Genomic DNA, 25556 nt, shown 5'->3' on the forward strand with positions numbered 1-25556 from the left:
TTTCAAATATGTATGGGCTTTAGGCGTGATTAAATGTGGCTTTTTTTAGAAAACCAGTTATTCATACTTATAAAACGACAACACCAGCAACCTGAAATTGAACACTACTATAGCTTTCAAGCATTTTTAAAATTCTAATCGCTTTACAAACTGCCCATATCTTAGGGATACATATTTTTGTTTTCAACTCAAAGAAAAAAATTTCTGATTTACTGAAGCAGCATATTTTGCATAGTAATAAAACAGGAATTGGAACCCATTTGTCCCTATTCCTAACACAAAATAACCTCATCACATGACACTGACACATATGTCTTCGGGGGGAACTTATGCTTCTTTTTGTCAGTTTAGTTGTGTGTATGCTGTGACCCCACGTATGTCTCAGATGCAACCTAACATGCTCAAAGCTGTAAGTAAACTACAAACAACAGGCTATCACAGTTTCAGAACATCTCTGTCACATCCTTTCTGTAAACTGTGTAAAACCAAGATTAGTTTTAAGTATATCATAACCCAGAGAGTTCTAGATTATTAACTCCTGACATCCAAGCTACCCCCCAGGACAACCACAGAAAGTAACAAGGTGCTTAAGTACGTTAGCCTTGGACTCAGGCTACCAGAATTCCAATCCTGGGCCCTCTCACAGAGTCGTTCTGTACCTCACTCTTCCCACAAAAAAACATTTTGTTCAACAGTACAAATCTCATAGGATTACTGTGAGGATTAATGAGATCATGTCCGAAAAATGCTCCATAAGCTAGTTATTATTAAACTCTACAGACTTGGTGGCTACACACAAAAATATATACTATCTTCAGCTCTCAGTTTTATAAAACGTAATCGTGGATGCCTCCACGTCCATTCAGATGCTAAAGGCAAAATTTGATATTCTAGATAGCTGTGTTCTCCATGGATTAGTTAAAAACCTTCCCTTCCTCCAGGCTGCAAATGTATTTCTTTTATCCAGGATGGATAATGTACCATTGCTTGATTTCATCCTCTTTCTTCTTGAAGTTCTCTAGTTTTTTTAGGCCCTTCACTTTCTGCTGCTGTAAGGACTCTTCACTCTCCCACGTGCTATGGATATACGACCAGCCCTTCCACTTGATGAGGTACTGGACTTCGCCTTCATCCTTTTCAGGGTCAAAGTCGCCACTAGGGTCTCCATTAGCTTCGACTGCATATACAGTAGTAGAAGCTCCAGTGGCTGAAAAAGGATTCAGTTAAATTTTAAAAAGCATATTAAACCAGACATTGAAAAGCTTCCCAAATACACAAATGTCTAAAAAGTCTCTTTATGGATGAAGCACCGAAATCCTTTGACTCGAAATAAGCAGAAATTCACAAACAATACAGAATGTACAGAATGAACATGTTCAACAATTTCAAATATTTTCATGATGCAAACCCAATTTTCACTACTTAAAACATTACAAAATTTGCTGGTGAAATCCAAGAAATCTCTGTATCCAAACACAATAAAAATGGAACAGCAATATCCTTTTGTTTTGGTCCCTACTAACTCAGAAAACAAATCTGTCTCTCTCTCCAGGAATATTAAGAACAAGGTAAGAGAATTTAAAATCTCCCCAATTACTCAACCACCCAAAACTCCCTGTTGATTCTCTTAACCTCAAGTAAGCCTGGATGAAAAAAAAAGACAAAGAAAAATGAATTATGTATCATTTTGATATTTCCTATATGGAAAGGTTACTTTAAAAAACTGAGTTGTGAGATATCTCAATTTGGATATAAAAAATTCTTCACTACTGTCCAAATATGTATTTAACACGTTTGACACTTATCACAAGGAGATTCAGAAACAAGTAACTAAAGGTAGATTTACTTAATGTTAATAATCAAGAATCTCTGCTGCATCACTGGTTTTTAAGATATTAAAACATCTTTAACCAGCTCAATTTTAAAATCTCAAAGACATATGGGACACAGCCCTATAGTCTCAGGTCAGTTTTTCTGTGGGTCAGAAAAACTTCCACATTTCACAACAAATAAGGGCATGGACTGAAATTCATCACTTCAGAGCTCAATACATAAAATTTGGGCCTTACTGAGCAGATATAAAAACTAATTTGTTAGCTTCCAATGGCAGGGAAGGGGCAGCAGGTGTCATGTCTGGCCGCAAAGGTGTCAAGAAGCCCCTGAAGCAACCCAAGGATCAGGCTAAGGAGATGGACGAGGAAGGTGAAGCATGCAAGCAGAAACAGAAAGAGCAGAAGAAGTAACTCAAGGAGCTAAAAGCAAAGGCCAAGGGAAAGGGTCCCTGGCCACAGGTGGCATTAAGAAATCTGGCAAAAAGTAAGCTGTTCCTTGTGCCTGAGGCAATGATGATCCTTAATTCTATTCCTGTTTAAACATCTGGACTCCCTGCCATAACATCTGTTGCCACCTATGGCAAAAATGAAGTGTTGTCTTCACATACCTCCTTTCTTTCCCAGCCTTGAATCTAAGACCTTTTCAATAGTTTCACTATTATCCTGCTGTTCATCAGCTCCTTCTCCAGTCATTTCAATGAGGTCATCTGAGTCAGTCTCAAAGTCATCGTCTTCTTTATAACTGCATGAGGAATAATGCCGAATAAATGCGAAACTATCTTTTCAGATTCAAACACCACCATACATAGTATCATTAGGACGAGGAACCATACCCTTTTGGCTGCAACATGCTGTTGTGCAGATCAGCCACGATAAAATGGGCTCAAAGTTCATTTTTTTTTCCTGCTTAAAGTATTAATGCATGTTCACAGATAGCTGCAGGAAGGCTAACATATTTCAAAATAGAAACTGACTACAGTGATTTCTGTAAGCAAGACATAGAAAACTACTACAAAGACACTCCTATGTTTTCTTTTTTTTTTTTTTTTTTTTGCTGTATGCGGGCCTCTCACTGTTATGGCCTCTCCCGTTGCGGAGCACAGGCTCCGGACGCGCAGGCTCAGCGGCCATGGCTCACGGGCCCAGCCGCTCCGCGGCATGTGGGATCTTCCCGGACCGGGGCACAAACCCGTGTCCCCTGCATCGGCAGGCGGACTCTCAACCACTGCGCCACCAGGGAAGCCCTGTTTTCATTTTTTAATGAGGTCATTACTATGTATAAACAAGGAAACAACTACAAAGAAAGAAAATGCACGATAAATGAAAAAAATTACTAGTATTCCATTAGATAAAAGCGGAGCAATACATCTAAGATTGAATGTATCGACCCTGCATTTTGTCTCCCAATAACAAGAATATGAAATTTAAGTATTCTCAAGTTACTGAGCATACTTCCTGGTAATAAAATATTAAAATGTAACCTTCCACCATATATTAACAACAAATGGTTTGGGGGTTACAGAAGAGAAAAACACAATTCTGGATGCAGTACAGCTGTAGGAGGAAAAAGTGCTAAGCTACATATTAACATACTCAAAACCTAGTCCTAGCTTTCAAAGTATTAACTGGATACATTGAACAGGTTATTAATAACTCCAGGACTCAGCTTCACCATCTTTAAGTAGACCAAAAGAAACCTGCATATCCTCTAAAAGGAAATTAAATACCCTTTGATTCATATAAAGTAAAATATTTATGTTTGCATATATCTATTCCTTTATTTCATTTTCTATTAATGCTTCATATCGTATCGTAAGCTTGATAAGATTATTATATCCAAATAATACATAAGCTGAAACAAAAGAATTTGGCTGATTCAAACAGCAATTCAAAAGTGAAAATACAATCCTAATGTCCTTCCTAAAAAAGGATGTCATGAAATGAAGATAACATCACTACCACCTCAACGAAACATGGACTTGAAATAAAGCAGTTCTCTTCATAGGAATGAAGGCTTGAAATGAGTTATCACTATTCTTTCCATATTCCTATTGGCCAGAACCATTCTTTTTGCAAGAACCCTGACCAGATTTCCGAATACAACCTCAAGACACAGGTCATTATTTTTACCTATCAAATGCCTAATCCTGGACTTATCAGAACCAGGCTCTAGCCAACTACACTATCACCTTCCCTTCACACTAATGAAAACCTTCTGGGGCATCACCTACCTAACATTTTTAGCCGCTCTGCGGCGAGTCTGCCTTTTGGGAGCTTCATCATCTTCATCCTCATCATCAGAAGAATCTTGCTTTTTCCTCTTTCCACGCTGCGTCTTAGGTTGCTTTTTAACACGAGGTTTGGGCATTGCTCTAAAATGAGAAAAGAAAAAATGGCGAAGTCCTTACTTTATCATCTGTTGTCTACTTCAAATCTATATAACTGTTATTTCCCAGAGCAGGGTTCATACATAGGAATTAACCCGGGGAATGTTAGACATGAATATTCCCAGGTCCCATTCCCTGAGATTCTAATTCACTAGAGATCTGCTTCACTAGAAACATGAAAGTGATTCTACTGCTAACACCCTTCAGTCATTTATAGGAATACAGTCAGCCCTCTGTATCTGCAGGTCCACATCTGCATATTCAACCAACCATGGATCAAAAATGTATTTGCAAAAAAAATTCCACAAAGTTCCAAAATGTAAAATTTGAATTTGCTGAGCATTAGCAGCTATTTACGTAGCATTTACATTGTATTAGGTATTATAAGTAATCAACAGATGATTAAAAGTATACAGAAGGAGATGCATAGATTATACGAAAATACTATAGCACTTTATATAAGGAAGCGACTTGAGCATCTGCAGATTCCGGTATCTACAAGGGTCCTGGAACCAATTCCCTGCAGGGAAGAAGAGAAAACTGTACTGTGGGTTCTGAGGCAACGGTTCTCAACTATTCCTCAAGATCACCTGACATAAAAATACACATGCAGCACGCTACGGATGACAGCTCTCTGGTGGGCAATTTGGAAATATCTATCAAAATGACAGGGCTTCCCTGGTGGCGCAGTGGTTGGGAAACCGCCTGCCAATGCAGAGGACACAGGCTTGAGCCCTGGTCCAGGAAGATCCCACATGCCATGGAGCAACTAAGCCCGTGCACAACTACTGAGCCTGCGCTCTAGAGCCCGCAAGCCACAACTACTGAAGCCCTGCGCCGAGCCCGTGCTCCGCAACAGGAGAAGCCACCACAATGAGGCATGCACATGGCAAGGAAGAGTGACCCCCACTGGCCGCAGCTAGAGAAAGCCTGTGTACAGCAACGAAGACCCAACGCAGCCAAAAATAAATAAATAAAATAAATTAATTTATTTAAAAAGAAATTACAAATACAACAATTTTATTTCTGGGAATTGACTTTACAGATATAGACTGATACAGACACAGTAAGGTATTCACTGTGGTATCTGCAATAACAAAAGATTAGAAAAACTAAACATTCATCAACTGGGAACTAGTTCAATAAACAGAATACTACGCAACCATAAAAAAGGGAGTTTTCTGTGCATTGATAAGGAAAGATTTCCAAGATAATGAAAGAAAAATGCAGAAGATGATGCATGGAATGCTATAATCTGTATAAAGGAAGTAAAGGAAAAGAAATAACTACACATATATTTTTCTCCTATGTACATTAAATATACCAGGAACGCTACCTGAGAGACTGTGCCCTGCCACAGACCAATGGAACGAACTGAGGAGGTGGCCCCTCTATTGACTTCCCTGCAGCCAGGACTGAGAGCCACAGACTAGGAGCTCTCAAAAGGAAATCCCCAAGTTCTCCATCAGTGGTAAAAAGGTGAAAGGAGAAAGAGGGAGATGGAAACTCACAATCATTATCACCTGTTTCTCTCATACCTGCCATAACCAACACTACACAGACAGATGACCAGAGACTCAATAAATGATGGGTAAAAATCTAGAAGACAGAACTGGAGTGGATTCCAGCCCTGAGAACTGAAACTGAGAAGAAAGGAGACAAAACTCACTGATGAATTTCCCTGCTGGGGTGGGAGGTGAGGGGTCAAGTACAATGTCCTAAGCCAGGGATAGACACATGTCTGCTGTAAATGGCTAGAGGATAAGTATCTTTTACTTTCTCAGACAAGAGGCAAAGTTGAGGCCACTAAATAGGTACTTATATAACAAGAGAAAATAAATGTTAACAAATATTTTATTGACGAAAGTCAAAATAAAATAATAATAATTGAGTACTTTTTTGTGTGATACAGCATTTACTAATGAGAAGAACAGAATTCTTTTTGAAGGGATAACATTTCACTTCGCTAGGGTTCAAATTTAGTGTTCCCCATCACCAAACTACAAATGTTCACCTATAAAAGCTATATTGAGTTCGCAGGCCATACAAAAATAGGTGGTGAGTGGGATCTGGCCCAAAGTCAATATTTGCCAAAAGCATCCTAAGCAATACTGCAAGGAGGTAAATTTTCCTGGGGCCTCTCTGCCTCCTGCCTTCCGTTCTCCATCACCAGTACCTTTCATTGCCATATGTCTGATCAAAAATTACCAGTTTCCTCTCATCTCCACCTACTTCCTTCCCTGCACAGATTCTCTGCTTAACGTTATAAAGATTATGAGAACAGGATAATAAACAGTAAAGTATGCTTTGAACCAGCCAATTAAACTTAACAATTAGTTCTCCCAAAAAGAACTTGTACACTAGTCAAATACACAGGGAGCTTTTTTTAAGAGTGGAAGATACATTCGTTCCTCATAACTAGTCTGCCTGGAGTATGAACAGTAAGATCCACTCTGAGCTACATACCATGCAAACACACAAAATCAATATAAGTAGCTCAGTAGTCGAATTACTTGCTAATGATGCAGGCTGGCAAGAAGTTAACCAGACATTCAAAATCCGGAATCACAACACACTGTACCCCATCAATTAAGGCCTTCGGGCTAGCACTACATCGTCCTTCTCAATCTAACACAAACTAAGCTCGACCAGAAGCAGAGATGTTCAAGCAAACACTGCACCTTCTGGGGACAGGTCTTCTGGCTTTCACTTTTTTTTGCTCTGGTTCGCTCTCTGCACTGGTGCCTTGTTCCTGTTCATCTTCTGAGGGCTCCCGTTTCCATTTTTCTCTGTGATCAAAAGCAAAGCAAAATTTTTTTTTCTAAAAGAATTCTTCAAGATTTGTTTAGCTTGAAGAATCTGACAAATCTGACAATCTGATTAGCCAAAAAGGCAGAACATGTATATTTTAGATATTATGCTAAAAGATTCGTTCTAGCTCCATTTAAATTTTGGTTGTGTTCCTTCCTAGGCTGTGTAATATCTATTCCTATTTTATATCTGGTATCAAAAATAAATGAAAATGGAAGCTAAGGCTGTATTTTTTAAACCGTTTGTTCTGAAAAAAAAAATCCTGCTAAATCTCTAATATTCTATTTTTATTTACTACTATCATTGACCAGATTGAAGCCATAATATATACTAGATCAGAGGTTCTCAAATTTTAGCATGGATCAGAACCACCTCAAGGGCTTATTAAAAGAGATTTTTGGGCCACAGCCAGTTTCTGATTCAGTAGGTGTAATGTGAGGCCTAAAAATTTGAATGTTAACAAATTCAGATGATGCTGAGAGACTTGAGAACTACTATACTAGTTATTTTAACATCTTTAGAATACACTGAGAAAACAATCCCCAAAATTATTTTTCAATGATAAATCTACTACCTACTAAATAACCTGTTCAACTAATGAAGTAGTTTTTAATAATTATTAAATACAGTAGGTATTCTTTTGCTCCTCAAGATCGTAGAAGACTTGGGAGAGCCATACCCTATAGGTGCCGTGCCCTACTATCCCCAAACAGTTTTTGAAATTTACTTGAATACCAAACAAGACATCACATAAACTCAGCTCATTTCTCACCTGCAGGGAAGAAGGAAGGAGCATATTTAATAGCTACTGGGCATGAAATATCTAGAGGAAAAAAAAAAAACTTAATAGGCAAGAACCTGGGGTTCTCTCTAAACAAAACAATTACCATTGTGTCTCTGGGTCTGTGTATAGAAAATGAGGTTATGCTAAAGACAACGCTTGCCAAGTTGCAAAGTCAAATCAATATTCTTCATGGGAGAGTAAGTCCAAGTAATAGTGGAAGAACCTTCCTAAAAGGTCCAGGAGCCACCCTGCACTTGAATTAGTGGAAACATCACAGGAAAAAATGTTTTTCAAGCCTTCCATGAAAAGGCAGTGGAGCACTTCTACGTACATTACTCAAGTTCTACTGGCACTACCATTTCATATCCATTTACCTAATAGTAGGTCACTACATGTGGGCAGGGTATCTTTGTACCAGAGCTTAGCACAAAGGCAGGCAAATGGAGATACATCTTTGTTAAATAAAGAAATAATTAAAGAATGAGTCCTATCAGACTGTCAGACAGGTAGGGTGCTTTCGGAAGCAGACTGGTAAGATATTAAGGCCTACTATTGTCACCTAATATCCTTCACTCTCTCTTTAAAGCGAACTATACTCTGGGAACCTGCTTTATGCTTCTTGCCTAGAGCCTCGTACAATAAATGTCTGCTAAGGAATCCAAGGAATAGATGGTGACGACCAGGAAGGAAAAAAGGAAGATGTCTCCAGCAATTGGGAGATTGGCACCTAAGGCTACAGTCTCCCTTGGGCCAAGTCCAGAACAGTTTACCCTTTAGAAGGAACTCACACAGTCAAACTGGAGAGAAGTGGTTTCACAGGAAACAAGCTTGAAAGAACATGCACGTAAGACCTAAGGGAGAGCAGATCAGATGAGAAAGATCCACAGTCAAGTATTATTTGTAATTTATATAACTCTGCCAGAAATTGAGAATCTTTATCAGGGTAGCTAATAAGGACCACTTCCATAACTTTAGGAGACTAAACTGGCAGTAAACACTGAGAGAATGGATGTTGAGTCTAGTTTTCCAGTTAAACTGCAGATTTGTAGACTTACAGACAACCAGGAGGACTTAGAATCTCCCAATATAAGAATGTACAAAGGGCTTCCCTGGTGGCGCAGTGGTTGAGAGTCCGCCTGCCGATGCAGGGGACACGGGTTCATGCCCCGGTCCGGGAAGATCCCACATGCCACAGAGCGGCTGGGCCTGTGAGCCATGGCCGCTGAGCCTGCGCGCCCAGAACCTGTGCTCCGCAACGGGAGAGGCCACAACAGTGAGAGGCTCGCGTAATGCAAAAAAAAAAAAAAAAAAAAAGAATGTACAAAAAATTAGCAAATTGTCTGGTTCAAAGGCCTCTTCCCAGGTAGGGGGAAACTCAAGACCAGGGAGAACAAGCTGTTTGGTACATGTCAAATCCCCAACCCTGCCTACTCTCAACCATAACCTACTGAAGACCACAGAATCTGCAAACATTAAAGCCAGGGTTACACATTCTGGGAGGATCTGAACAATCAGAGGCCTAAAAGATCTAAATGAGTTTTATGTATGTGTATTTGAAATTGGCTGGATTACTTCAAACTTCATTTTAATTTTCCAGAATAGAGGGGGAAAAAAAGTAAGTTACAACCAGCAATACTAAGTCATTTTGTATAAAGGGTGAAAAAGGCAATCAATTACAAAAAGATTACTGCCCAACCCTGGCTCTCCAACGGTGAAACCGATGTCCACTTCTAGTTTGCTAGCTTCTCATATAATGCAAATTTTATGAGGGAGACTCCCTGACTAAGCTGTATTATTATATGCTGGGCTACAATGAAGAGAAGTCTAAAATATAAGATCGTGATTAAAATATTTTTCATACATTAAAGGAGACTTGAATTGCCAGATTCAGCTCTAAGAGGCCATCAATGGGATTCCCTAAAAGGGAATCAATGGAATTTTTGCCAAAATTTTGGGAACTGGGGAGAAAACTACCAAGATTTGGCCACTGAGGCCTCAAGGCAATATAAATAGATAGGAAAAAGTCAGAATGCAAGTTAACTGGGTATAGTTTTCTTCCTTTACTAAGAAAAGGTGGTTGGTAGGACACAAATCAAATCTGAACTGTAAAGGAGGGAAGGAACAAAAGCCATTTTTAAATAAAATGGGCCTAAACTCTGGTCAAGAGCCATTGAGGCTTCCTATTAACTGTCTCTAAGAGCTCAAAGAAGGGAACTCCTTTCTCCTCCACTTTAGAAGGCAGGTAAGGAAAAGAGGGAAAGAGTTGCTTTAACGTCACTGATTTTCAGTAGATTTTCCCGTAGAGAATGCCTTTCAGTACCAATTCCCAGTGAAAAGGGGAAATCTGGGGCTAACGAGGATTCTCTTCCACTGTCACAGGACTGTGACAGACTTTCAATTCAAAGCAATGGAAAGGGAGAAATAACTATAATCCCAGGAGAATAACTTCAAATGATTACAGCTGAAATACTTTTTTAGATTCCAGTTGGGAGAGAGGGCTTTGGAACCACTGTACAGTGGGCTTAAGCTTTACTGGGACCGTAACGAGTCAGGAGAAATCCCATACAATATTTCACAAATTAGGATAACAAGAATAGCGACTACATAAAAAAGGGTTCAATGATCAAAACAGCATGAGTGGGTGAAGCAAAACTCAAAATTTTGTTTGTATGACTTTAAGTCAGGGGTTACAATCTCAAATACCCACTGGGGCCAGGTAAGGACCGTAAATGGGGTCAAATGGAGAACTCACGGCCTCTCCAAAGGTTTCAAAGACCAGTGTTATATGGGGCAGCACCGACAGCTTTTCTCAAAAACTAGAAATCTAGATTCTTACATACCATCCCTCAATTTTCAACACTGCCAACTAATTCAAAAAATGTTTTCCTCTTCTAAGCTTTTAAAATGCTAATTCACATGACTCAAGGAGAGTTACTCCCTTCCAAGACTGTACCTTCAGAAGTGTCAATGTCATAAAAGCAAAGAAAGTCTGTGAAAATGCTCTGGATTAATGAAACCTGACAACATATATTTAACCCTAGATTGGATCCTGTCCTGGAGGTGGAAAAATATTATGAAAGACATTATTGGGTTGACTGACAAAATGGGAATATAAATTAGACAAAGGGGTTGTAGCAATGTGAAATCTATTTACGTTAAAACCGTATTGTGCTTATGAAAGAAAACATCCTTATTCTTAGGAAATACACACTTAGAACTCGGGGGTGAAAGACCTTGATGTATGAATCTTAGTCTGAAACATGTGTGCAATATATAAGGAGAGCACCCACCAACGATAAAGCAAATGGTGCAAAAATGGTAACCAACGGTAAATCTCAGTAACGTACACAGGCATTCTTTGTACTACTCTTATTCTTACAATTTTGCTACAGTTTGAAATTAATTCCAAGAAAAAGTTTAAAAATGGCTCCTTTTAAAAATTTTAAAATCTGTGATACAATCTGCAGGGCAGGGTTTCAGAAAAACACTTTTCTGTGCTAATATTTCCAAATTTCCACTCCCTTTGAGTGAGTCTCTCAATTCTGAAATTCATGTGCACACACACTGGGTTCTGTTACCGTTGCTCAGATCACAGAGGCCCCTGTAGTGCTATGCCTTGCAACCTGAGCCTTAGCAGTTGTAGGACCTCCTCTAATTAATGTTAGAAGGGAAGAGGTCCCCATAAGCCCTAGTACTCTCCAGCTGCCCAGAGGATGACAAGAAGTGAGGCCAGCCCAGGGCCCAAATAAACAAGCATGAGGAGAACCTCAGCTTCTGCTAAGTTCCTATGGAAGCGGCCAGGGGTAGAAAAGCAGCATCACAGAAGACACAAACCCCCCACAAGGAATGAAAAGGTTCTACTCAAGGGAAAGAATGGTCCATGAAGGCCACTGAGAGTTGCCAACTTTGGAGAGCTCTCAGGATTGATAGGAGAGGGAAAATAAATATAGAAGCCAGTCAAAAGAGTAAGTCCGATGTGTTACACAGGGACTGAAAAAATGGAAGGCTTCTCCACACCCAGATAAAGCCATTAAAATGAGGAGTTCAGGGACTTCCCAGCGGTCCAGTAGGTAAGACCCCACGCTTCCACTGCAGGGGACACGGGTTCGATCCCTGGTTGGGCAATTAATGCAGCACAGCCAAAAAAAGGAAAGAAAAAAAATGAGGAGTTCACGTTTTCAAGTACAGCCCATTTAGATTCCAGCCAAGAGACCAGCAGAATGTAGCCAGACGGTGGAGGAAAAAGCACATGCATGGACTTCCCAAAAGCCCCCAAAAGGCCATTAGCCTGGGAAGCTGAGAACAGAGTCTCCCAAGCAGGCCCTGGGACTGGGGAACAAGAGCCTTCTGAGCTGCCAAGAAGTACAGGCTTGCCTACAGTTATCATTTCTCCAACTCTAACGAAATATTTAAAACACAAATGAAAATCATACGCCCTGTGGGCAGGGCAATATTAAATACTACTTGACTTTCCTTAGCATAGTTTCTAATAACCCTGTTAGGTCAGCAGAATAAGTATTACTCTATTTTGGAGAGGAGGAAATGGATTTTAAAAACTCACATTACTTTGCTTTAGGCCAAACACTTAAATTAACGATCACTAATACTTTAAAACAGAGAATATATAACTGGGGCTCTCAGTGGGAGCCAAGGACAATCGTTTACCATGAGAACCCCCTGAATTTGTGTGCAGGGTTTTGAGTATTCTTCTGAGACAGGCTGTAGAATTCAGTTTGTCAAAGGGACCCACACATCCCCCCAGGAAAGGTTTTTTTAATTATTTCTCCCCCACCAAAAAAAAGTCAAATTTTTTTTACCGTAAGTAGAATTTTTTAAGTTTTAAAATAACAAATATATAATCTATATCATAAAGGGATTTCATATTAAGCCCATGAATTAAAATTTTCTGGCGTATGAACTGCAATAGTAAAACTACATGGAAACAACAATGTGAAATTTCATACTAAAATGGGTGTCCAACCAATATAACTTTGCCATGCCAACACAAAGAACAAATGAATAGGAAAAACAGCCAATTTAAATGTGTTCCTTGTTTATCTACAATAGAATACCAAATGCCTATATGTTTGATATTTGTGCACATTTTTAAGAAAAAAAATAATTGGGCTAACTGGGCAAATCAGACAGAATAGCTGGGGTTTGCCCAATACAGTAGCCTAACACCTACATGTGAAAAACTAAGAATCCTGGGCTTCAAATGCCACTGCTGCTGCAGCAGATTCAGATGAACAGGAATCCAGGATAGCAAGAGACAGAAGTGGACTCTGGGCCCTGGGGTGCGCTACAGACACAATGAAGGCAGTCCCAGAAATGCTCACATGCTCCAAACTACGAAATTAAGTAATTTCCCCCATGAAAGACTTACTGTTTTTTCAGCTGCCTCTGGCCTCTTCTTTTTGGGCTCCCACTCTCAGACCCGCTACTTGCCTTCAGTGTGTGAGGGGGAAAAAATGATTACAGACTTTAATTCACAGTTCTTAGGGATAACACTACCCCCTGGTTCAACAATCTACTCAATATATTCAATATGAGTTTTTAGACAGAAAGAAATCTAAGCATCTGATTGGTGGTGCTCCCTTTTCTTTTGCTTTGAAAATCAATTTGTCTGTTACTGCCGAGTTACTTCTAACGCCAGGAAATATTTCTTTCAGCTTGACTTCTGAAAGAACACAAACGCCAGGAAATATTTTTTTCAGCTTGACTTCTGAAAGAACACAGTCCAATAAAATTTTCTGTGATGATGGACATGTCCTGTATCTGCAGTGGCCCACAGAGCAGCCAGCAGCCACATGTGACTGAGCCCCTGAAATGTGACTGGTGTGACCAAGGAATGGATTTTTCATTTTACCTAAATTTAATTAATACACATTTTAAAAGACACATGTCTAATGGAGACCAAACTGGATGCTGCAGATATAGACTGTCACACAAAAATGCCACACGTTTAGTGTGCCATTAAAGGCGGTGACTACGGACCTGTTTCATTTCAGACTCATTAAAGAGCATGTTCAGTCATGAGCCAGCAGCCCTCTGCTAAAAGCACAAGGCCAAGTAACTTTACAGTCACAGACATTTGAACAACTCTTTTTTCTCCCAAGTTAAGCAAATTGGCAAAGTACTCCCGTTGCTGTTAGTCTTGTGCCCTACAGAGAATGTGTTAATTTATACACAAAAGAGAAAAGATGCGGCTGGTTATAACAAACATGGAAAAAAGAAAGGTAGCTAAGGTAAACCAGCTCAGAGGTCACTGAAAATAAAACACCATAAACGCAATGAAGGTGTTACGGTCAATTAAATTTTTTAAGTGTATTTACTACCCCAAACTCACTAACCTTTGGCTACTAATATTTAACTTCCGTCAGAAAGATATTATATATTTAAGAATAGCAAAGTTCTCCTAAGAATGCAGAGAGGGGACATTTCACTGAGAGACCAAAGAACGTGTCTTCAGAATGCAGTCTATAAACCTAACATAGAGGTAAAACTTAAGAGGATTTCCATAAAAACATCACACAAACTGAGAAAAGGTCTGATTCTATAGAAACAACAGAACCCAGTACATAACACTAATTTTAAAAACCATTAATCTATTCAATCTCTGACAATTTGATCAGAGAGTAAATATGTGTTAAACATTTTATACTGCACATTAAAAATGAACTAGGAACCAAATTTAAACCATTTAGGTAAAATAAAATACTTAAGTTAAGCAAACTCTCCTTCCTTTCTCAGCAGTAAATCTGAAACTACTTCCATTGTTACATGTGCTTAGTTACCCAGGTAACAAAATCTAGAAGATTTAGAAACTAGGTATTTTAAAAAGTAAACTTCTTGCTATAATCAAATGCACTATGAGAAACATTAAAAAAAAGAGAGAGAATTTGAGGCCAGTTCTATATAATACTCTAACTCTCTACTAGAGCATTCACATGACATGATCTAACTCTCTCAATGATCTAACTCTCTACTAGAGCATCACAAAACATGATCTTTCTGGTAATTTTATTTTTTTAAAAGCCACGTGTGGCTTTTCTTCTGTATTAGATTGAGAAAGCTCACTTTCGAGTCACTTAACTCCCATGCCTGAAGTTCAGTCTCGTTAATGGTAATACATATCAGAGTCAAAAAGGATAAGATAGTTAAGGAGTCTGAATGTATCACCTTGAAACATTTTTTTTTTCTTACCTCCTCCTTAATATTAAATCGTGATGGTTCTTGTCTGCTTCGGTTTGACCGCCTAACCCCATAAACATCAGGATATTCTTCCCACATCTGTAAAATTAATAGACCACGCGTGAATCGTTTTTTCTTGACCCCCATTTACTATTTACATTACTGGAATACGTATTTCGATTTAAGAGAATTCAATTAGTTATTTGGTTATATATCAAAAGGGGTTTTTTGTTAGCTTTGTTTATGAGACAGTGAAGGACCATCTTTAAAAAGAATAAGGCGTATTATCCGAGAACTCATTAAAGTGGTAACGATGCCTCTTCATTACTAAATGGCTTTAAACTAGAGGTCACACTGCTTACCCATTGTTAAAATATAAACTTACAGTTGAATAATATGGCAACATAAGAGAACAACTGCTTCCACTAAAGACAAAATATTTACTGATGAATTCTAAGTCCCTAATGCTTTCAGTTTTAGCTTTGACTGCACAAGACTCATCTGAGAAACTCAAAAAAATCAGCAGGGCCCCACCACCAACTCTCATTAAATAAGAATCAGTGCATTTGCATATTTTTTTAATTCCTCAGGATGTGTGACATGCCAGATACAGGCAAATTCGGTATTTCTTATGTTTAGTTAGAAGTTCTCAGAATGAGACCCAGTGGCACCCTTGCTCTAGCACACTTCATTTTATTCTCTAACAGTAGTTAACCCTTTGCCTTTAAGACCTGATTTTTAGTAAGGATCCTCACTAGTGATCAAACAAAGTTTAAAGAGGAATCAGTTGAGGAGAACATTTTTTTCACAATATACTGACACTATTTTATTAAAAGACTCAAATCAATAAATATAAAAAATTATAAAAGGCCCCCCTTCTTCCACCTCTAACAATTAAGTCTGACCCCTAGCCTCACTCTCCTTCCCACAGATAACTATTAACAGGTATGTTGTGTGTTCTTTTAATGAAATCAATCACCTACAGGCAAAATGAATTTGAACGGATTGTGGAACAATGAAGTGAAGATGCTCAACAGGAGGTAAACACAGAAGAGATGCTTGAAAAAGCCAAGATTAGAAATGTGGGTTTGTCATCGAAACACGGGTGACAGCTAACGTCATGAAAATATTTGGAGTGAAGCAAGAGGAGAAGCCACAGGTTGAGGCTCATCGTGAAATGTGTGGAAAGTGGACCCCCAAAAAGACAAAAATGATGAAAGACGATCCAAAAACACATAATGTCACTAAGCCAAGGAAGGACATAATCAACAGTGCCTTTAAAAAAAAAAAAAAAAAAAAAAAGCCAAGTAAGCTGAAGAAAAACAAGGCCTCCGAAGGTAACAAGCATGATGTTCTAGGAAGAGGCATTTTAGAACCAGAAGCCATATAATCATGTAATCCAGCATCCTCAGTTTATAAATTCAGTTTATAAAAGTAGAAAATCCTTAACAACCTTAGAATAATATGAGTTGGAGGACAAAAGGCCCAACCAGGAGTCAGTAATAACCAAGCAGAAAGAAATCTAGGCAAAAGAGGCAGCACATGCCAAACACTCTGAACAAATGGGGCAGAGAAAGGAAGGCAGCAAAGAGCTTTGCTCTAGCGCTGCCTGCCAACCCCTCCCCCATCCTTTCTTGGACCTCTCCTAGAGCTATGAAATGACTCAGCACAGGTATTTATGGAGCTTTTATTAACTGGGTGGCTCAATGCTTTAAATGGCACTACATCAATTAGTTTTCCCATTTAAAAAGACAGGCATTCTGGCTCACCTGTTGGGACTTCATCACAGTATATACTGTAATACATACATCCTAAAATCATCTTGTGTTCCTGTTTGTCCTTTTAAGGGCTAATGATATCTAATTCAACTATTCAATAAAAAGCTACCATGTGAAAGGGAAGTGTGTACAGAAAACAAAGAGCTTTCTTTAGAAGCTCATTTTAGAATAATAATTTTTAAAGTCACAATCCAGTCATTCTAACTGGCTAGTACATTCATCTATGTATTTATTAACTTTTTGGAACTTATCACCTTAACTTTAATATTTCTGCCTAAAGCTGTACTTCTATCTTAAAATTCAGTCTTATTCCCCTTTATCTCTTTAAAGAGAGTTTCATATATATATATATGTATATGGTCTTACAGTTAAACTGTGAATTCCAGACAGTGAGCATGATTTCAGCAAAGTTTTAAAGACCTGACGCAAGTCGTGTTTTCTATGGCTTCTTTTACTCTCTGCAAGTAAAGAACTCTCCCCTGTACAGAAGAAAGTTAAAAGGTGGCCAAGCAAGACCTTCTGCAGGTAAATTTCTGAGCTGAATGACACTCAGAGAAGATCTCTAAGTGGTACTTCGACATTCAGGGTCTTTCTGAAATAGGTCACCACCTGAAATGTCTCTTGTGAAAGGTCACCACACACTGAGCAGACAACAAAGCACAACACTTGAGTGTTAGAAGGTCACTTCTCTGGTGATGAGTTAATTAGCAAGGACAGCTTTCATTTTCCTATCCCTAACACTACTATCAGCATTCCCCAACCTCCCACCAGCTCTTAAGCGTCACTTACCATTAAGCAATGACTACGCTGGGAATAGAAGAAATGAAATAACACAGTTAATCCCAATTCTGTTTCAAGAGATAAAAGCAGTTTTTGTTTTTTAATTTCAGGATTGTTGAAGCTATTTTGTAAAACTTGCAGGTAACTTTAAATTGTTTGTATCGCTACAAAAATCTTTGTGTGCAGATGTAGGTTTGTATTTTAGAAGAAAAACTGATTTAGCATAAAGCTTTTAGTTTCTTTAAGACATTTTACTTCTAAATTTCTAAAAGCAATCTTTTTTATATTTTCAGTGATTCTAACTTAATTCTCTCAAAAGGGAATTTTAAAACATCAGCTGCATTTCTCACGACTAACTAGACCAAGTCATTAATTCTTCCCCAAAAAGGATGCATCCCAAAGTTTGGACATCAATGAAAAAATGCTATGCAACTCAATTTTTGCCTTTTTGCGTCCTCTGCTGGAAGATTCTCGTTAAGCAAATACCTACATTGCCTAGGTACAGATAATTTCTTTTCTGTGAGGAGTATTTCTCCTTCCATTCTTCAATAGAACAAAAACTACCCTTATTCTTGAATTGGGATTATCCATCACACTACAACTGCATTCCACAATCAGCTGTGAATGACTTTCTCTGGTATAATTCAGTGCTGTATTAAAAAATACATATTTTAACCACCTTTTTTAATTTTTTTTTTTTTTTTTTTTGGCTGTACGTGGGCCTCTCACTGTTGTGGCCTCTCCCGTTACAGAGCACAGGCTCTGGACGCGCAGGCTCAGCGGCATGGCTCACGGGCCCAGCCGCTCCGTGGCATGTGGGATCTTCCTGGACCGGGGCACGAACCCGTGTCCCCTGCATCGGCAGGCAGACTCTCAACCACCGCGCCACCAGGGAAGCCCTTAACCACCTTTTTTAAATGTTAAAAACCAAAATAACAAAAATTGGTCTTTCTGCCCTATAATTTGATGGTTTATGTAATTATTTTCCTTATAGCCCTGTGTCTAACGAGTAGAGCAGAAAGCACTCCCCATTTAGACCCACAGACAGTATATTATTAGAAAAGGTGGCTGTAGATGAGTTTTCATTATCAAGATACACTAAGGAGTTTTCCATGGGAAACAAAGGTCTGTCAGCTGGTCCTAGCTGACAGCACGTTTGTACTGTACAGCAAAGCCGATACCTTCTTCACATCAGCTATCCGTTCCTTCTTAGAGGCTGGCTTCTCTTTGGCTTCTGGAAGAACTGGCTGGGATTTGGAACCTCCCGATTCACTTTCAGATTCTGACTGACTCTCCGAAGATTCAGAACTACTGTTTGACTCGCTGCCATGTCCACTTCCTGGATCGCTGCCCTGCTCACTCTCCGACTGGCTGCCTGAGTCTGAACCCGAAGCTTCTTCAGATGCTGAATGACTTAAAAAAAAAAAAAAAAAAAAATTTAAATATTTAAGAACTGCCACATAAATCTGTTTTAAAATAAAAATCCTAGTGTTAATATGACAGCAGACAGTAATTTGGTAATACAAGATCAAAATTTTCTAATTCACTTTTATAGTCTTATTTGCAAACAATGTCATTAGTCCCATTCTCAACATCCCTAATAGCTACCACTTCCTGAGTAGGTACATGATGCCATATGCCACCTAATTTATATAGATTAGCTTTTTTAAAAAAAAATTAAAAGGGGGATATTATTTTGTCCTTCATTCAGATGAGGAAAAACTGAAGCTCAGAAGTAGTTAAATAACTCTCCCAAGATGACACAGGTAGGATTTGAAACCAGGTCCATCTGCCTGAAATCCACTAAGTCTTATTTGTTCATCATCAGTCCCTCCCTCCTTAAGAGACAAAACCAAACCAAAATGAAACGAACGAACAAACAAACAGAAAAGCAACCAATGCAGAACAAAACCAAACCAAGGCAGAGTCACCCAAAGAATAAAAATGCAATCTGGTTGCAATTATCCAATCAGTGGTTCTCAAAAATAGGTGCAAATGAAAACATACACATGAACCCCAAACCAGAACTCCTGCCTTGAAATCTCCTGCAGTGAGTCCCAGACCTGGTAAACTTAACAAAAAAGAATAAACAAAGAGCCTAACCCAATGAAGACTGCCATTGGCTTCCACACACCCCCACCCCTTCCTCATTCCAAACCCCTCCCAGGAAAGAGCAATGGTAAGTAGGTAGATGAAAGCAGAAGCCACACACACACACACACACACACACACACACACACACACACACACACACACACACACACACACACACACACACACACACACACACACACACACACACACACACACAAAGGCGGCCAGGGAAGACTGAAGGCAATATACCACCCTCTGTTCTCCAATAGTTAAAAAGTAATTCATGGGCATGCTGGTAGGAGTGAGGATACTCTAAAGCAAAAAGACTAAAGTTGATGGACTCTACAGGAAAAAAGTGTACAGCTCACTCAACTCTTCCGCTTAAAAACTATCTTTTCATTTAGGAGAGGCAGAGCAGAGGAGGAGGCAAGCAGCAACCCACAACCTAGAGTAACATCAGCAGAAAGGACCCCGAGTTTAGCAACCAGGAGATAAAAGACACACGGCACGAAGCCGGAAAGGCTCAAAAAAAAAAAAAAAAGAGAGAGAGAGGCTTTGTATTTTTGTTATTCACCACCACTCCCTTCCAAACTAGAAATGAGGCCCTATCACTTGACAAACATGTCCACAGAATGAACAGGAGAGTACACTGGGAATGTCCAGTGTGATGCACAGCAAGCACAATGCAGTTGAGGGGACTTTAGTTAAGATGAGAAAGCAGTGAGAATAAATGGAGGGGGAGGGCGTCTACCTTGGAAGGGGAGCAGAAGGGGAAGACCATTTATTAATTGCCTATCATCTAAACAGGTGCCAGGCAATACGCTGAGTACGTTACATGTTCACTTTGCTTATTTCCCACAACAACGCTTTTAGACACTATTATTCCCATGTGAAGGATGAAAAAATTGAGAAGTTTTAAATAACCTGGTCAATGACAAAACTAGAAAGTGCTGGGGGAGTCGGGGAGGGGAGCAGGAATTCCACCTCAAGTGTGGCTCTAAAAAGCTCATATTCTATTTTACCACAAGAGTTCAAAGCCTTAGAGACTCAGAAAATAAACCTTATCCCTGTTACACAACATCCAAAACCAGTCAGGCATCCCTGTAACAGCGACTGAGTACCTACAAGGCCTCATTATACTTACTGACTCCTTGGTCCTTTGCACAGGAAAGCTGACTAGTCCAGCTGACTAAGGCATCTTAAGTCACTTTTTCTCCACCTGTGACCACTCAGAAGGTGGTCACCGGGCAAGAGGATAAAAGAGGAAGTACAGTTAAAAGGTGTAGGCTCTGGCCTCCATGGCTTGGGTCTCCGTCCTAGATCATCTCAGGCCTGTGCCCTCTTTTAACCTGTGACATAAATCATTGCAAATATGATGTAAACATGCAATGCCAACTCCCACATCAGGGCATATGTGTGTATACGAATATCTCATTCTCTTTGAACTGCCTCATAGGATGAATACACTACATTTATTTAAACTGCCCCCTTATTAATGGAACATTTAGGCTATTTTTAAACTGTTCTCTTAACCAACCAGCAACAAATATCCGTGATACACTTCCATATCTCTGTATTTCTGAGTATTTAGATTTCCAAATTGTTCACTATAACCAATAAAACTATAATATCTTTGTATATATGCCTTCATGTGCAGCTCTGTATTTGTGTTTGTGTAGGAAAGTGACCTCTGGAAACATAAAAATACATATAACACCTTTTAGGTAATAAACACATCTATGTCTATGTGCATAAATACGTTTTAATCACCAAATTGCTAACAGTGGTTTACTCTGTGAGATGGGTTATTTGAGTACCTAGTGGATTCCATGAACTACTTACTGGTGCAATTAAAAAACAAAAAATTAGTAACTCTGAAAGTCAAACCCAAGAAAAGATAAACATCAAGTTTACAATTGTATTTACCTCTGGGGGTTGAGGGAGGTAGATGTAATCAGAAAATGATATTGGTGGGGGACTTCCCTGGTCGCCCAGTGGTAAAGAATCCACCTTCCAATGCAGGGGACGCGGGTTTGATCCCTGGTCCGTGGGAACTAAGATCCCACATGCCACAGGGCAACTAAGCGCATGCCATGCCGCAAACTACAGAGCCCACGCGCCACAACTAGAGAGAGAAAATCCGCACGCCACACTAGAGAGAAGCCCGCGCACAAGGAAGAGCCTGCGCCGCAACGAATAAAGATCCTGCACGCCTCAACTAAGAGCTGACGCAGACCAAAGGAAAAAAAAAAATGATATTGGTGGGTTTTATGACTGAGGCTGAGTGGTTGAGTTCATAGTCATTTGTTATGTAAGTATTAATCTTTTTAATGTTTCAAATGGTTCATAAAAAATCCAACCAAACGAGTCAAATTCAAGGCAAGGGACGTTAAGTATCCCCAATCCTATACAAAATGAGCTAAAGATATGAATGAGGGTGAGACCAAGTGTTGTTTTTTTTTTCCCCATCATTTCTAAAACAATTCAGATTTAAGAGACCTAAAATAATATTCGGGGGAAAAAACGTTTTTAAAAATAAGCCTCAATAAAGACATAAATGAATTAATTTGCATACTTCTCCTAGGAGGACAAGTTTCTAAATGTTGAAAGAGAAAAAGAATATTTAGGAAAAAACTATAAATACCTTCACATTTAAGGCACTGATGGTCTAATTATTCATTCCAAAGGCAGGATATTTCCTGAAATATTATGCAGATTCACTATTAATGCTGAATGATAATAATAAATACTATCAATATTAAGTTGTAATGTTGATTTAGAGTAGGAGATGTGGGATGTCCACAGGACTGAAAAAAGGGACAAATCAAGTTAGTGGGTGAGTAGTCCTTTAGCTAAGCTTTCACCTAAAGTAATAAAATTACCTGATTTCCAATGGCATTAACAGTTATAAGGCAATTAAAAATGGAATTTCCAGGAATGATTAACCACCATAAATACAGAATCCTCATGAAAAATAAGTTTACCTAAAAATTACTCAAAACCTAAGTTGCAAACAAGTTTTATAATTTCTGATTGAACAATCATCACAAGGGAAATACAATGCAAAAATAAAAGGGGCAAGTCAAAATTGGGAGTTTTTCAATTCCAATAGAAAAATGCTTATTTAAAAAAAAGCTTACTTCTTTTCACTCACTGATAAAAAAGATTTGACATCTGTTCAAAATCCTTTTTGAAGCTGGCAAAAATGGAGTGATTAAGTGTCTCTTACAACTGGACTCTGAAAGCAAGCAGCATTAATAGCTATTGTTCCATTTTTAATTTTTAATCACCGCTTCCCAGATAACCACAAGAGGGCAGCACAGCAACACTTCGCTACAGAGCAAGCCTGCGGGTTCTCGGCCCAAGAGCTGCCATTTCAGCACTTACTGGGTACTGTTTATTTTCCTAAACTTACAAAATGGCTGAACTGCTTGGCAGAGCTGTATTTTTTTTTGTTTTGCTGGTGGTGGTGAAAGCAAAATATGGTAAAAACGCAAAGCCATCTACACTGGAATTCCATAAAGTTTATCTCCAGACTATGTTCTATCAATATTAAAATAGCTAACATTTGTGGAGCACTTCTGTGCCATTTGCAAACATTCCCCTCTAATCCTTCTCTTCATTTTACATAAGAGGCCTAGCCCAAGTGTGTGTATGTCACCCCCCAGCCCCACAGCCTGAATTATGAAATCCACACTACTATTAACCTCGAAGTGGTGTTGCTGTCCCTGTCATAATCAGTTAAACATTATTAAACCACCCAACAAGAGATTAAGGCCAGAATCATTCCAAGGGTGGTGCAGGACAAGTCACTTCTATGTGTCATAAGAGGATAGAAAGGCAAAGATTAAGTCACGAGTTTCTTACTGATGAAAAAAATACTGGATGTAGCTCCTTAAATAAATTGAACAGTATCTTTAAGATCTCCTCCACCTCTAGTTCAGGTCCTATGATTCTTAAGAATAAGCTACATTATAAACCAGTTTCAATGACAAGTAAGAGACTGAGAAAAGAAAGTTCAATGTATACACAACAAAGGATTTATACATACAACATATGAAGAATTACATAGCAAAGAAAAATCCAATAAAAAACTAGGCAAAGGAAATGGACAATTACAAAACCCAAACTGCAATAGCCCATAAACATATAAAAAGGTAATTAAACCTCACTGGTAATTTGGGAAGTGTATTTACAAAATATTATTTTACATTAATCTGCTTGGCAGAAATTAAAGTCTGGTTAACATTAAAGTATGATGAGAAAGTAGGGAAAATAGTACTCATATACCATTACTGAAAAAGTAATCAGTAGAAGCTTTGGAAAGCTATTTGGCATATTACCCTAGAAATATGCATGAATCGTGTGAGTTAATCAGTGGGCATATAACCTAAACAAATTATCAAATGTGTGCAGGAGATGGAAAGTATAAAAATGTTCAGAGCTCTGCTCATAAGATAAAAAAAAGGAAATAACCTAAATGTTCATGTATGAAAATGCAAAAATAAAATGTGAAACATTCATACTATGCAATTAACTACAACACTTAAGACTAGGGATGAATCAGATCTATAAATATCAATATGACAATTTCAAAACTATCAAATTTTTTTAAACACAAAATATATTACATGAACCATGTGCATTTTAAAAATGCCAAGGTTTTTATATGCCAAGTTCATGAAAGTGACTAGGGAAAAGGGGTGAATAGGATTTTAACTATATCTAACTTGTTGAAAACTTTTTTATTCTTTGAACTTCCCTGAATTTTTCTTAATTTCTCAAAAAAGCGCTGTTTCTAACATTGAAGAACTGATCAGTATTTCCGGAGTAGACCTTCCTAGGATTCGGCAATTCTTTTGAAACTCACTTTAACACTGGAAACGCTAAGGATCCTCTTTTCGGAAAAAAGTACATATATGTAAGAGACAAAATACACACAAAAATGCTGTGTAGTTTCAGAAGATAAAGGGTTAATTCAGTCCCATCAGTAAACCAGCCCACCCCACCCCAAGATTAAGAAACCCAATGATAATGGAGGAAAAATCTACTTTTAATAACCATATTTCTAAAATTTTCAACTGGTACCAGGCAGAAGTCACCTTTATCTCTATTATGCTACTCTGCTCCCCAATAACCAGTAAACATTTGAGTAGTCCTACATAGTTTAGGAAGCATTAAACAAATGGAACCCAGGCATACATATCATTACGGAAAAGGGAATTATAACAAGAAGCCTGGGTAAGGTACAAATTAAATATTCATTTGGCAAATACCTATCCCAATGTGGGTCTGGCAGAGCACTAAGGATTAACATAAAAGGCGAGGCAAGCTTTCTACTCGGGTAACAACATGGAAGACTAACCCTTCATGCGGTGAAAGGCAGTTACAGAGAGAACTCTCCCTATAATCTACCATACCAACTGATGTATTTACATACATTTAGAACCCTGAGGTTAGATGAACTTATTTGACCAGGAGTTCCTTTCAGCCCTTTGAGTCTTATCTTTCCTTATTAACAACTTTCAGGCTACAGTTTTAGACTTTTATAAGTTAGCAACTCCAAAGCTCAAAGGAGATTTAAAAGTCCTGGCTGCTAACCTCAATAGTAAATATGGAACTTACGACCACACTGTCATAGGAAGTAAAGTGAAGTCCCTGAATCAGGCCACAGAAAAGGAAAAGTGAGGCCTCCCAACTTTCTTAATAACAGCCAACACTCACTGTGGCAAGCACTTTAGTGTTTTAGACCAGTTTCTCACACTCACCATTATTGATGTTTCTTTGTTGGGGGGGAATAAGGGGTCTGTCCTGTGTATTGTAGGATGTTGAGCAACATCGCTGGCCTCTACCCACTAGATGCCAGCAGCACCCCGACCTGAACCCAAAATACCTC

The 25556-nt window shown here is 38.7% G+C and overlaps 1 protein-coding gene and 1 pseudogene across 5 annotated transcripts in view; one reads left to right on the forward strand and one right to left on the reverse strand.

Moving 5' to 3' along the window:
- The window catches only part of CHD2 (chromodomain helicase DNA binding protein 2), a 127009-nt gene that overhangs the window by 87531 nt on the left and 13922 nt on the right, over positions 1 to 25556 (reverse strand). For 2 of the 4 annotated variants that reach the window (XM_082835304.1, XM_082835303.1), the window contains 7 exons: positions 18748 to 18979; positions 15021 to 15107; positions 13201 to 13262; positions 6901 to 7008; positions 4064 to 4204; positions 2441 to 2574; positions 982 to 1207 (listed from right to left, as the gene is read on the reverse strand). In XM_082835304.1, the coding sequence (XP_082691430.1) occupies positions 982 to 1207; positions 2441 to 2574; positions 4064 to 4204; positions 6901 to 7008; positions 13201 to 13262; positions 15021 to 15107; positions 18748 to 18979 (990 nt within the window). Of the gene's footprint in view, positions 1 to 981; positions 1208 to 2440; positions 2575 to 4063; positions 4205 to 6900; positions 7009 to 13200; positions 13263 to 15020; positions 15108 to 17575; positions 18246 to 18474; positions 18683 to 18747; positions 18980 to 25556 lie in introns of those variants that run through there. The other 2 variants (XM_082835306.1, XM_082835305.1) reach the window with 2 other exon arrangements.
- LOC309959196 (translation machinery-associated protein 7-like) lies at positions 1214 to 2426 on the forward strand (annotated as a pseudogene). Its single transcript has one exon. The product of its transcript is annotated as a translation machinery-associated protein 7-like (transcript).

Source organism: Leucopleurus acutus (assembly GCF_964270905.1).
Source record: "Leucopleurus acutus genome assembly, chromosome: 1".
Taxonomy (NCBI): domain Eukaryota; kingdom Metazoa; phylum Chordata; class Mammalia; order Artiodactyla; family Delphinidae; genus Leucopleurus; species Leucopleurus acutus.